Genomic DNA, 15,039 nt, shown 5'->3' with positions numbered 1-15,039 from the left:
GGGTATAGTGTAAACTCCTGCATTGACTGGTTCGTGGTGCTTGGATTGTGTCCTGTGAAACAGCAAGAAACCTTGACACCCGCCTCAATGAACACATTTACTCATGTAGGAACGATAACTTGAACAACGCCTGTGTACAACACTGAAATTCCACCAATCATCTCGTGAAATTCAGAGACGCACAATTAGTGATCAAAGAAACTAATTTCCGCAGACGCAAGTGCCTCGAATCAGCACTGATCGCTGTTTCGAATACAATTAAATTTAGTAATATATACAGGAGAAGGGGTTACTAGCCCCTTGCTCCCGGCATTTTAGTCGCCTCTTACGAGACGCATGGGTTACAAAGGAAGAATTCTGTTCCACTTACCCATGGAGATAAGAGGAAATAAACAAGAACAAGAATTAGGAAGAAAATAGAAGAAAACCCAGAGGGGTGTGTATATATATGCTTGTACATGTATGTGTAGTGTGACCTAAGTGTAAGAAGAAGTAGCAAGACATACCTGTAATCTTGCATATTTATGAGACAGACAAAAGACACCAGCAATCCTACCATCATGTAAAACAATTACAGGCTTTTGTTTTACTCACTTGGCAGGATGGTAGTACCTCCCTGGGCGGTTGCTGTCTACCAACCTACTACCTACAATTAATATAGACATTTTCATTAATCCATCTGATATTTTTTCAGATTTATACAAGAAACGCATTACATAACATATAAACATAACACACACACCCACACCCGAAGTAGAACAAATAGACTTCAATATGAGATATGGTAGCAGACCGGCTTGTTGAAGTGACGTAAAGAATTATGTTTTCTCAAGATCAACACCAGCGAAAATGTGTGCACAACAGTATTACTGAGGGTAACTAGAGAATTTAGTTTGTATGCCTTCACTCAGAGCATCATTCCCTCTAAAAATGGTGTGTTGCATGAGAGTGGGAGTGTGGCTGCTATTTATTCCACCGCACCAACATGAAGACAACTTGTACACATTGTAAGGTGTTTGTATTGTGGTAAAAGCTTCACAAACATATGCAGAATGAAACATGAATGAACCAAAATTGGACAGGTATTAATACTTGCTCATGCTTGTTTACATTCTCGGCGCCTCGTTTACAATGGCCTCTAAGGGTAGTTTTTAGAAATGATTAAACTCGGTGAACAAGGTACATCGATGGTAATAAAAACAAATGCTCTGGGGTGCTTTAACCCTTTTAGGGTCGAGAGGGCCTCTCCCAAACTCGTTCTCAGTCGAAAAATTTTAGAAAAAAAAAATTTTTTCTTATGAAATGATAGAGAATCTTTTTCAGAACATAATGACACCAAAAGTATGAAATTTGATGGAAAACTTATGGAATTATGCTCTCATGAAGATAGTCTCAGTAGGCGATTTCGCCCACTTTGAGCCCTATTTTCGGCCAATTCCAATGTTGCAGTTGACTAAAATCATAACTAGCATTTCCCTAGAACTCCATTTGTTCTATCGGTTGAGTACAAGATTCCACCCACTTACCGATTTCAACTACCCAATAAACTGGTCAGAAATTGACAATTTGGGCAATTTCACACAAATTTCAAAAGATGCCAATTTTGAAATAGGGTTCAGAATAAAGAAGACAGACATTCATGGCACTAAAATAACATTTTTATCTGCTCATTAGTCACGTCTCTAGGCCCCTCTTACATTTGCTTTCCATTTTGAATTTTATTCTCACAGAAAATAGAAGGTTTTCTATTATGTATACTGCTGCATCATTGTAAAAACGGAATAAATGATATCAGTGCACTTGTGAAAGAATATTAGACTCAGCAGTTGACGTGTATTGGACGCGTGGCTTGATTTGTTTACTCTTGAACATCGGCAAAAATCGATCATTTCCTCTACTTTGTGCTCAATTTCAAGGTACCTGTTATCGTGAAACCAATCAAAATCGTCCCTAATTCTGTAATATATCTTCCAATCTATCAAATGAGACCAAGGAAATGAGAATAAAACCATAAATATTATACGAAAATACACTAGAAATTCGGTGTTTTAAACCAAAAACTCAGTCGTTTTTTTTTTTTCCTCATTATGCACAGCATGCTTCAGGATTTTTTTCATACTGTGCACACTGACCACACAAACCCATTCTTTCATATGTAGGCCTGCCAGCTTTCTTCCACCAGATTTGTAGGCGCTAGAATTTAGGCGTGCAAGTACGTGACCGACCCTGGCTGCAATGACGTACTTGTACGTAACCAACCCTCAAAGGGTTAAATTTAGGTTGTACATTTCCTGTAGGTGTGGTAGCTGGTGTGGGAGCAACCACACCTGACTTTCTAAATAAATGCTCACCTCTTACCCTACGTTAAGACTACACAATTTTAAGGTAAGTAATGAGTACACTGTATGTGTATTTTATTGCTCTGGGGAGCTTTAAATCTCTTGTATTACATGTAGGTGTGGTATCCGGGCAAGCTACCTGACTTATTTTATTATTTTTTTTTTATTATCACACTGGCCGATTCCCACCAAGGCAGGGTGGCCCGAAAAAGAAAAACTTTTACCATCATTCACTCCATCACTGTCTTGCCAGAAGGGTGCTTTACACTACAGTTTTTAAACTGCAACATTAACACCCCTCCCTCAGAGTGCAGGCACTGTACTTCCCATCTCCAGGACTCAAGTCTGGCCTGTCGGTTTCCCTGAACCCCTTCATAAATGTTACTTTGCTCACACTCCAACAGCACATCAAGTATTAAAAACCATTTGTCTCCATTCACTCCTATCAAACATGCTCATGCATGCCTGCTGGAAGTCCAAGCCCCTCGCACACAAAACTCCTTTACCCCCTCTCGCCAACCTTTCCTAGGCCGACCCCTACCCCGCCTTCCTTCCACTACGGACTGATACACCCTTGAAGTCATTCTGTTTCGCTCCATTCTCTCTACATGTCCGAACCACCTCAACAACCCTTCCTCAGCCCTCTGGACAACAGTTTTGGTAATCCCGCACCTCCTCCTAACTTCCAAACTACGAATTCTCTGCATTTTATTCACACCACACATTGCCCTCAGACATGACATCTCCACTGCCTCCAGCCTTCTCCTCGCTGCAACATTCATCACCCATGCTTCACACCCATAAATATATTAAACAACCACGGTGACATCACACATCCTTGTCTAAGGCCTACTTTTACTGGGAAAAAATTTCCCTCTTTCCTACATACTCTAACTTGAGCTTCACTATCCTCGTAAAAACTCTTCACTGCTTTCAGTAACCTACCTCCTACACCATACACTTGCAACATCTGCCACATTGCCCCCCCTATCCACCCTGTCATATGCCTTTTCCAAATCCATAAATGCCACAAAGACCTCTTTAGCCTTATCTAAATACTGTTCACTTATATGTTTCACTGTAAACACCTGGTCCACACACCCCCTACCTTTCCTAAAGCCTCCTTGTTCATCTGCTATCCTATTCTCCGTCTTACTCTTAATTCTTTCAATAATAACTCTACCATACACTTTACCAGGTATACTCAGCAGACTTATCCCTCTACAATTTTTGCACTCTCTTTTATCCCCTTTGCCTTTATACAAAGGAACTATGCATGCTCTCTGCCAATCCCTAGGTACCTTACCCTCTTCCATACATTTATTAAATAATTGCACCAACCACTCCAAAACTATATCCCCACCTGCTTTTAACATTTCTATCTTTATCCCATCAATCCCGGCTGCCTTACCCCCTTTCATTTTACCTACTGCCTCACGAACTTCCTCCACACTCACAACTGGCTCCTCCTCACTCCTACAAGATGTTATTCCTCCTTGTCCTATACACGAAATCACAGCTTCCCTATCTTCATCAACATTTAACAATTCCTCAAAATATTCCCTCCATCTTTCCAATACCTCTAACTCTCCATTTAATAACTCTCCTCTCCTATTTTTAATTGACAAATCCATTTGTTCTCTAGGCTTTCTTAACTTGTTAATCTCACTCCAAAACTTTTTCTTATTTTCAACAAAATTTGTTGATAACATCTCACCCACTCTCTCATTTGCTCTCTTTTTACATTGCTTCACCACTCTCTTAACCTCTCTCTTTTTCTCCATATACTCTTCCCTCCTTGCATCACTTCTACTTTGTAAAAACTTCTCATATGCTAACTTTTTCTCCCTTACTACTCTCTTTACATCATCATTCCACCAATCGCTCCTCTTCCCTCCCGCACCCACTTTCCTGTAACCACAAACTTCTGCTGAACACTCTAACACTACATTTTTAAACCTACCCCATACCTCTTCGACCCCATTGCCTATGCTCTCATTAGCCCATCTATCCTCCAATAGCTGTTTATATCTTACCCTAACTGCCTCCTCTTTTAGTTTATAAACCTTCACCTCTCTCTTCCCTGATACTTCTATTCTCCTTGTATCCCATCTACCTTTTACTCTCAGTGTAGCTACAACTAGAAAGTGATCTGATATATCTGTGGCCCCTCTATAAACATGTACATCCTGAAGTCTACTCAACAGTCTTTTATCTACCAATACATAATCCAACAAACTACTGTCATTTCGCCCTACATCATATCTTGTATACTTATTTATCCTCTTTTTCTTAAAATATGTATTACCTATAACTAAACCCCTTTCTATACAAAGTTCAATCAAAGGGCTCCCATTATCATTTACACCTGGCACCCCAAATTTACCTACCACACCCTCTCTAAAAGTTTCTCCTACTTTAGCATTCAGGTCCCCTACCACAATTACTCTCTCACTTGGTTCAAAGGCTCCTATACATTCACTTAACATCTCCCAAAATCTCTCTCTCTCCTCTGCATTCCTCTCTTCTCCAGGTGCATACATGCTTATTATGACCCACTTCTCGCATCCAACCTTTACTTTAATCCACATAATTCTTGAATTTACACATTCATATTCTCTTATCTCCTTCCATAACTGATCATTCAACATTACTGCTACCCCTTCCTTTGCTCTAACTCTCTCAGATACTCCAGATTTAATCCCATTTATTTCCCCCCACTGAAACTCCCCTACCCCCTTCAGCTTTGTTTCGCTTAGGGCCAGGACATCCAACTTCTTTTCATTCATAACATCAGCAATCGTCTGTTTCTTGTCATCCGCACTACATCCACGCACATTTAAGCATCCCAGTTTTATAAAGTTTTTCTTCTCTTTTTTAGTAAATGTCTACAGGAGAAGGGGTTACTAGCCCATTGCTCCCGGCATTTTAGTCGCCTCATATGACACGCATGGCTTACGGAGGAAAGATTCTTTTCCACTTCCCCATGGACAATAGAAGAAATAAAGAAGAACAAGAGCTATTTAGAAAAAGGAGAAAAACCTAGATGTATGTATATATATATATGCATGTGCGTGTCTGTGAAGTGTGACCAAAGTGTAAGTAGGAGTAGCAAGATATCCCTGTTATCTAGCGTGTTTATGAGACAGAAAAAGAAAACAGCAATCCTACCATCATGCAAAACAGTTACAGGTTTCTGTTTCACAGTCATCTGGCAGGACGGTAGTACTTCCCTGGGTGGTTGCTGTCTACCAACCTACTACCTACCTGACTTCCTACAATAAATACTACTCGCCTCTCACCCTACATTAAGACTACAGATACAGTGGGCCCCCGGTTTACAATCAGCTCCCAATGCGACCAATTATGTAAATGCGTTTGTATGTGTATGTTTGGGGGTCTGAAATGGACTAATCTAATTCACAGTATTCCTTATGGGAACAGATTCGGTCAGTACTGGCACCTGAACATACTTCTGGAATGTACTATGTGTATTTTACTTTTTTATTGTTTTTTAATGGCTAGGTCTATTGCTAACTTAATATATGTTAGTGTAAACTTATCTGGCATTTATAATGTGGTAATGGGTGTTCCACTTTACGGTGATTTCCTCTTGACAGAAGTGGCCTGGAACCTAATCTGCCATATAAGTGGGGCCCTACTGTATATAAATTTCATTGAAGGTTAGAGTAGTTTTGACGAGGATGTTGGCGTGATATAAAAGGGCTTCACATGGTGAAATTGGAGGGAAAGCAGGGTTTTGAAATACACTAAAATTACCTGTTTTTACAGGAGGAAAGAAGAGTGATTGGTGGAATGATGAGGTAAAGGGAGTGATAAGTGAGAAAAAGGTTGCTTATTCTAGTTTTTTACAAAGCAGAAGTGATATAAGAAGAGTAGGGTATATGGAGAGTAAAAGAGGTGAAGAGAGTGGTGAGGGAGTGCAGAAGGAGAGCAAATGATAGTGGGTGAGGTGCTGTCAACAAATTTTGCTGACTAAGAAAAATTTTTGGAGTGAGATAAATAAGTTAAGAAAGCCTAGGGAACAGATGGATATGACTGTTAAAAACAGAATAGGGAGTTAGTAGATGGGGAATTGGAGGTATTGCAAAGTTAGTGGTCTCCGTGATATTTACACTTCGGCGATTTCGCCCACTTTGCACTCTATTTTTTGGCCAATTCCATTGTTACAGTCAACCAAAGTCACAGCTATTTCACTAGTATTCCTTCTATTCTATCGACTGAATACAAGAAATCGCCCGTTTACCTGTTTCAACTACCCAATAAAGTTATCAGAAATTGGTAATCTGGCCAATTTCATACAAAGCTCAAGAGGTGACATTCTTGGCTCTTAATAAACATTTCCTGAATTCCTTAGTCATGTCTCCAGTCCTCTCTTGTATTACATTTGCTTTTCGTTTTGAATTTTTATTCGCACAAAAAATTGAAGATTTACTGTTATGCAGACTACTACATTATTGTAATAATTGTATAAATAATGTCAGTGCATTCCTAAATGCGTATTAGACTGGCCAGTAGGACATGTATTGGACAAGTCTCCAATACACATTCAATACTTTGGAATATCGGCAAAAATCGAACATTTCTGCTACTTTGAGCTCGATTTCAAGCTACTTTGTCATGAAACTTATCAAAATTAACTCTATTTCTGTAATATATCTTCCATTCTGTCAATTTAGAGGAAGAAACCGAGAATATAACCATAAAAACCACTAATTCACTGTTTCAGACGAAAAACACGGTCGTAGTTTTTATTCTCGTTATGCACGGCATGCTGCAGGATTTTTTAATGTGGTGCACACTTACTGCATAGACTCAATCTCTCATATCTAGGCCCAAATTTACCGCTCACAGCTTATCTAAGTGAGCAGAGCTCGTGGCATCATACTACGGGACCAACCCTGGCTTCAAAGTCTTTACACAACAGGACTGACACTGAAAGGGGTTAAAGGAGGATATTTGCTGTTTGGAGTGACATCTGAAGTGTCATATCTGCATCCCTCTGCAAAGACAGTGATTATTGTGTGAATGATAGTGAAAGTTTTTTCCTTTTTTTGGCTACCCTGCCTCGGTAGGAGACGCCCAGCATGTTTGGAAAAAACCTGATCAGCATAAAAAATAGTGCCCTCTAGTGTAATTTTAAGGAATTTTAAAAATCCACCTGAAAATGGGGAATAGGAATGTTTGAATTTCTTGTTGAATCCATTATTTCTCACAAGTTTGAAAAAATTGTGTATATATAGGTTTCACTGAAAGTTAGAATAGTTATGATAAAAATGTTAGGGTCTTCAACCAGGGCTTCACACTGTGAAATCAGATAGAAAACATTGCCTCATATCATGCTAAAATGATATGATTTTACCTTTTTTAAATGCATATTCTTAATCACCATAAAAAATACCTGGTGTGATTTTTAACCCTTTGAGGGTTTCGACCGTACTAGTACGGCTTACGACCCAGGGTTTTTGATGTACTAGTACGCCTAAATTCTAGCACCCTCAAATCTAGTGGGAGAAAGCTGGTAGGCATACATATGAAAGAATGGGTCTATGTGGTCAGTGTGTGCAGTATAAAAAAAATCCTGCAGCACACAGTGCATAATGAGAAAAAAAAAAACTTTGACCGTGTTTTTGGAATAAAACAGCGACCTTGCACTGTATTTTCGTATGGTATTTATTGTTGTATTTTAGTTTTCTTGGTCTCATTTTATAGAATGGAAGACATATTACAGAAATTGAGATGATTTTGACTGGTTTTACAATGAAAAGTACCTTGAAATTGAGCTCAAAGTAGCAGAAATGTTCGATTTTTACCGAAGTTCAAAAGTAAATGAATCATGCCAAGCGTCCAATACACGTCAACTGGTGAGTCTAATATTCTTTCACAAGTGCACTGATATTATTTATACCATTACTACACTAATGCAGCAGTCTGCATAACAGTAAATCTTCTATTTTTTTGTAAGAATAAAAATTGAAAGTGGAAAGCCAAAGAAATATAAGAAAGGCCTGGGGATGTGACTAACGAACAGAGGAAATTTTATTTTAGTGCCAGGAATGTCTTTGTTTATTCTGGACCCTATTTGGAAATTGGCATCTTTTGAAATTTGTGTGAAATTGGCAAAATTGCTAAATTCTGAACACTTTATTGGATAGTTGAAATCAGTAAATGGGTGGTTTCTTGTACTCATTCAATAGAAAAAATGGAGTTCTAGAGAAAGTTATGATTTTTGTCGACTAGTACACTGGAATTGGCCGAAAATAGGGCTCAAAGTGGGCAAAATCGCCAATGCGTAAACATTGTCAAGACTGCTAACTTCGCGAGAGCATAATTCCGTAAGTTTTCCATCAAATTTCATACTTTTGGTGTCATTATGATCGGGAAAAGATTCTATATCTTTTCATAAGAAAATAATTTTTTTTTTTTTTTAAATTTGGCCGACCCTGAGAACAAGTCTCGGAGAGGGCCTGTCGATCCTCAAAGGGTTAAGGAATTTTGAAAATCTTCCTGTAGATGTTTAAAAATGAGAGTTGTAGGTGAAAAAACTGGATTGATTACTTCCCACAAACAAGAAAAAATCGTGTATACATAGCTTTCATTGAAGGTTAGAATATTTTTGTTGAGAATGTTAGTGTGCTGTAACGGGACTTCAGACCTTGATGAAATCAAGAGGGACAACAGGGGTCTAATATCATATTAAAATGATCAATCTTTGTGGAACTCTATTAATGACATTATTCTGTGAGACATTTTATTTATATTTTCTCAAATTTTGCATTTTGCCATTTTCTCATTTTTGCATTTTCTCAAATTGTCTGTCACTTGAAAATAATAGATTTGAGTTGCAATATTTACAAATCAAAAATCGAACAATTTATTAGCAGTCTTTCACTTTTCAACATTTTTATCCAACTTGCTAAATTATTTTAATATTAGCAATATTTTTGCACCTTTTAGTGAAGTATTAAACAATTTACATAATTTGTCTGAATATGCTTTACTGATCTATAGTACTGTCTTGTTCTATTGCCTATGTCTTGTGAACTTCCAGTGCTAGCTTTAATTTTTCTGCAGATATTTCCTTGTCTTCCATTTCAATTATCTGTTCGTGTTGTTTAAATACGTATTTCATAAGTTGTTCTCTTCTATAAACGGTACACACACAATGGAATTTCATATAGTATCTCTTACATTTTTAAGATAACTACAAGAAACCATCAACAAGATAAAGAAGTTGGACCATTGAACTGTGAATCTCATATAGATGGCCAACCACATGTAATTGATGGAGATAGTGGTGTTGGCATAGATAGTAATGACAAATCATTGGATTGCATCATTGTGAAAGAAGTACACACTCAAGGAGAAAATGAAGATGGTCACACAAGTAATAGTGAAGCACAGCAGAAAGATGAAGTTGCACAGTCTGTGCAAAACCACAGATATGAGTTGTTGCGGCTTCAGACTGAGAATGCAGCTTTACTACGAGAAGTCAGGAGTCACCGTGAGCTTGTCATGTAAGTACAACATTTTATACATGTTGTTAGGTACAAAGAAAGCCACTAACAGGCTGGGGCATTTCGGGGCATTTGATTATTATCCAGTTTAAAAATGTAGTTGACATTCCATAGTTTAGGACTTTGTAAGAGATTTGAAACATGCCTTGCTACATGTGGCCAACACTTCTGACCCCCATTGTTAGAAAGACACGGGTGGAGAGGCATTCTGTGAAAGAATGCATCAAATCTTGGTAAGAAATGCTTATTGTTGGACATGGCAAACCTTGGCTAGAGTTACACAAATAACCCGCACATAGAAGAGAGGAGCTTACGACGACGTTTCGGTCCGACTTGGACCATTTACAAAATGGTCCAAGTTGGATCGAAATGTTGTTGTAAGCTCCTCTCTTCTATGTGTGGGTTATTTGTGTAACGTTCCAGTCACGGTATTGTGCCTTTTTTTATTATTCTTGGCTAGAGTTCCTGAGGAAAGAGGTACACTGGCTGCACACTGAAGAATAGGTTGGGATGATGCAGTTCCAAGTCTCATTTGAATTGCGATATCTGTACACTTCTGGAAAGACAGCTAGAGAATGAGTGAGGGTGAACGTGTCAATATGCTAAAAAATAAGGCTATTCTTCCTAATTGTCTTTATCCTTAGCCTGTCTCTCCAGTAGACAACCTGTCCTCCTATAGGAAGTTTGAATTGAAACTCATTGCAGTATGTCTGTTTCTGCTTGGTATAAACAAAGAATAAATTTAAATATGCTCTATTCTGAATTGATAGGTCAGACTAACCTAGATTAACCTATATTGAGGTATGCAGCAATTGACAATGATGAAATTACATAAATGAGTAGTTTATCTCTAGCAGAGGGGAAGACATATCATTGCTTTACCCCTTTCAGGGGTCACAGTCCCTGCTTTCAGGCTTGCTCTCAGGGTTGCAAAAAAAAAAAAAAAAATTCTTATAAAATTGTAGAAAATCTTTTTCCGAATGTAATGAAACCAAAATTACGAAGTTTGATGGAAAACTTTATGGAATTACACTCTTGTAGAGTTAGTTGTCTTGGCAATATTTATGCATTAGTGATTTCACCCACTTTGCATCCTAGTTTTGGCCAATTCCATTGTTCCAGTTGACCAAATTCATAGCTAATTTGCTTGTATTCCTTCTGTCGATGGCCTACAAGAAACCGTCCATTTACCTATTTCAACTACCCAGTAAAGTGATCAGAAATTGGTAATTTGGCCAATTTCACACAAAATTAAAAAATTGCCAATTTAAAAACAGGGTCCTGAATAAACAATATAAACATTCTTGGCACTAAAAAACATTTCTTCTTTTTCTTGGTCACATCTCCAGGCCCCTCTTACATTATGCTTGCTTTCCATTTTGAATTTTTATTCACGCAAAAAAATGATTTATTGTTATGCAGACTACTGCATTTTTGTAATTGTATAAATAATGTCAGTGCATTTCTAAATGCATATTAGACTTATCATTTGGACACACATTGGACAGTGGCATCATTTGTATACTCTGGAAAAATAAAAAATCAAACATTTCCACTGATTGAACTCAATTTCGAGCTACTTTCAGTCCTGAAACTAATCAAAATCATCTATTTCTGTACTATGACTTTCATTCTGTCAAATGAAACTAAGAAACTGAGAACATAACCATAAAAACCATACGAAAATACACCACCAAATATGCGGTTGCAGTTTTTTTTCTCATGCACTACATGCTGCAGGATTTTTTTTTATATGGTGCACACTTACCACATAAACCCATTCTCTCATATTTAGGCCCAAATTTACTGCTCACAGCTTATCTGAGTGAGCTGAGCTCATGGCATAGTATTACTGGACCTACACTGGCTTCAAAGCCATTATATAACAATTGACCCTTTCAGGGCTTCCGACGTACTGGTACGGCTTAGGCACCAGGGTTATTGACGTACTAGAACGCCTAAATTCTAGCGCCTTCAAATCTAGTGAGAGAAAGCTGGTAGTCCTACATATTGAAAGTATGGGTCTGTGGTCAGTGTGCACAGTATAAAAAAAATCCTGCAACACAGTGCATAATGAGAAAAAAAAAAAAAACCTTGTTTTTGTTTTAAAACAACGACTGCAGTGTATTTTCGTATGGTATTTATGGTTGTATTCTAGTTTTCCTGGTCTCATTTTATAGAATGGAAGACATATTACAGAAGTTCAGATGATTTTGATTGGTCTCCTAATGAAAAGTACTTTGAAATTGAGCTCAAAGTAGCAGAAATATTCGATTTTTACCAAATTTCAAAAGTAAACAGATCATGCCAAGCGTCCAACATACGTCAACTCGTGAGTCTAATATTCTTTCACAAGTGCACTGATATTATTTATACCATTTCTACACCATTTCTATGCTAATGCAGTAGTCTGCATAACAGTAAATCTTCTATTTTTTGTGAGAATAAAACTTCAAAGTGGAAAGCAAAAGAGATGTAAGAAGGGCCTGGGGACATGACTAATGAACAGAGAAAATGTTATTTTAGTGCCAGGAATGTCAGTCTTGCTTATTCTGGACCCTATTTGGAAATTGGCATCTTCTGAAATTTGTGTGAAATTGGCAAAATTGCTAATTTCTGACCACTTTATTGGATACTTGAAATCGGTAAATGGGTGGCTTCTTGTACTCGTTCGATAGAAAAAATGGAGTTCTAGCGAAATAGATGATTTTTGTCGACTAGTACACTGAAATTGGCCGAAAACAGGGCTCAAAGTGGGCGAAATCGCCAATGCGTCAACATTGTCGAGACCACTAACTTTGTGATAGCATAATTCTGTAAGTTTTCCATCAAATTTCATACTTTTGGTGTTATTATGATCGGGAAAAGATTCTCTTATCATTTCATAAGAAAAAATTATTTTTTTTTTCCAAAAAATTTTTGACCCTGAGAACGAGTTTAGGAGGGCCTCTCGACCCTGAAAGGGTTAATAGTTGGTAATCCCATGTTCTTGTTGGAGGACAGGTTGTATTATAATGGTTATCACATTTTTTTTCAGATAAAATTTGGTCTTGAGCTTGCATCTTATTCAGGAAGGGGAATGCAGTGTTAGTGTCTCATCAATGTTACTCTGATTACCACTGATAGGATCTAGATATTTTATGATATTTTATTTTATGATTTGGAAAAGGTGTATGACAGGGTGGATAGGGGGGCAATGTGGCAGATGTTGCAGGTGTATGGTATAGGAGGTAGGTTACTGAAAGCAGTGAAGAGTTTTTACGAGGATAGTGAGGCTCAAGGTAGAGTATGTAGGAAACAGGGAGATTATTTCCCAGTAAAAGTAGGCCTTAGACAAGGATGTGTGAAGTCACCGTGGTTGTTTAATATATTTATAGATGGGGTTGTAAGAGAAGTAAATGCGAGGGTCTTGGCAAGAGGCATGGAGTTAAAAGATAAAGAATCACACAAAGTGGGAGTAGTCACAGTTGCTCTTTGCTGATGACTCTGTGCTCTTGGGAGATTCTGAAGAGAAGTTGCAGAGGTTGGTGGATGAATTTGGTAGTGTATGTAAAAGAAGAAAATTAAAAGTGAATACAGGAAAGAGTAAGGTTATGAGGATAACAAAAAGATTAGGTGATGAACGATTGGATATCAGATCGGAGGGAGAGAGTATGGAGGAGGTGAATGTACCTATTCAGATATTTGGGAGTGGACGTGTCAGCGGATGGGTCTATGAAAGATGAGGTGAATCATAGAATTGATGAGGGGAAAAGGGTGAGCGGTGCACTTAGGAGTCTGTGGCGACAAAGAACTTTGTCCTTGGAGGCAAAGAGGGGAATGTATGAGAGTATAGTTTTACCAACGCTCTTATATGGGTGTGAAGCATGGGTGATGAATGTTGCAGCGAGGAGAAGGCTGGAGGCAGTGGAGATGTCATGTCTGAGGGCAATGTGGTGTGAATATAATGCAGAGAATTCGTAGTTTGGAAGTTAGGAGGAGGTGCAGGATTGCCAAAACTATTGTCCAGAAGGCTGAGGAAGGGTTGTTGAGGTGGTTTGGACATGTAGAGAGAATGGAGCGAAACAATGACTTCAAGAGTGTATCAGTCTGTAGTGGAAGGAAGGCGGGGTAGGGGTCAGCCTAGGAAAGGTTGGAGGGAGGGGGTAAGGGAGGTTTTGTGTGCGAGGGGCTTAGACTTCCAGCGGGCATGTGTGAGCGTGTTTGATAGGAGTGAATGGAGACAAATGTTTTTTAATACTTGACGTGCTGTTGGAGTGTGAGCAAAGTAACATTTATGAAGGGATTCAGGGAAACCGGCAGGCCGGACTTGAGTCCTGGAGATGGGAAGTACAGTGCCTGCACTCTGAAGGAGGGGTGTTAATGTTGCAATTTAACCCTTAAACTGTCCAAGCAGATCTACGTTCACATGCGTAGTGCTCCAAAAATAGATCTACGTTTTTTTTTACATATTTTCAAATATAACAAGAAAACGTAGATCAAAGTTTTTTTACACATTTTCAAATGTAAAAAAAAAAATCTACTTTTTTTACATACTTTCAAATGTTGAAAAAACGTAGATCTACGTTTGGACAGTTTAAGGGTTAAAAACTGTAGTGTAAAGCACCCTTCTGGCAAGACAGTGATGGAGTGAGTGATGGTGAAGGTTTTTCTTTTTCGGGCCACCCTGCCTTGGTGGGAATCGGCCAGTGTGCTAATAAAATAAAACTAAATAATATAATAATTGTTTTTTTTCCAGATATTAAAGTACAGGTCGGCCATCACTAATCCGGCAGTCAGTAATCTGGTTCCATCGGTAATCCGGCACTAATTTTGGCTAGCATAATTTCAAATTTCCGGGGTTGCCACAACAACCTGCCGCTACTGTTTGGTGGTGCTACTTGTTGCATAAATCTTTCCAATTTCTTTTTCTCCATTTATTGTTATAACCTGCTCACTTTTACCCCTAGCCATGGTTCCAACAAATAAAAGAAATGCTTCTTGTTGTGTAAAGCACATACACCATACATTGTCCGTAAAAGATAGTGGCTTTGAAACCACTGTTGGTCGCCATGAGCTCAGCTCGCTCAGATAAGCTGTGATCGGTAAATTTGGGCCTACATATGAATAGGTGTGTGTGGTAAGTGTGCACTATATGAAAAAATCCTGTGGCACACAGTGCA

General features: G+C 38.3%; 1 protein-coding gene across 4 annotated transcripts in view; it reads left to right on the top strand.

Moving 5' to 3' along the window:
- LOC128686283 (uncharacterized) overlaps positions 1 to 15,039 on the top strand; it is a 142,258-nt gene that overhangs the window by 101,566 nt on the left and 25,653 nt on the right. For all 4 annotated transcript variants that reach the window (XM_070085940.1, XM_070085939.1, XM_070085942.1 and 1 more), the window contains one exon: positions 9,561 to 9,877. In XM_070085940.1, coding sequence (XP_069942041.1) covers positions 9,561 to 9,877 — 317 coding nt within the window. The remainder of the gene's footprint in view (positions 1 to 9,560; positions 9,878 to 15,039) is intronic.

The sequence above is a fragment of the Cherax quadricarinatus genome, chromosome 17 (assembly GCF_038502225.1).
Source record: "Cherax quadricarinatus isolate ZL_2023a chromosome 17, ASM3850222v1, whole genome shotgun sequence".
Taxonomy (NCBI): domain Eukaryota; kingdom Metazoa; phylum Arthropoda; class Malacostraca; order Decapoda; family Parastacidae; genus Cherax; species Cherax quadricarinatus.
The sequence above is the reverse complement of the archived record's forward strand: the minus strand, read 5'-3'. Positions and strand labels throughout refer to the sequence as shown.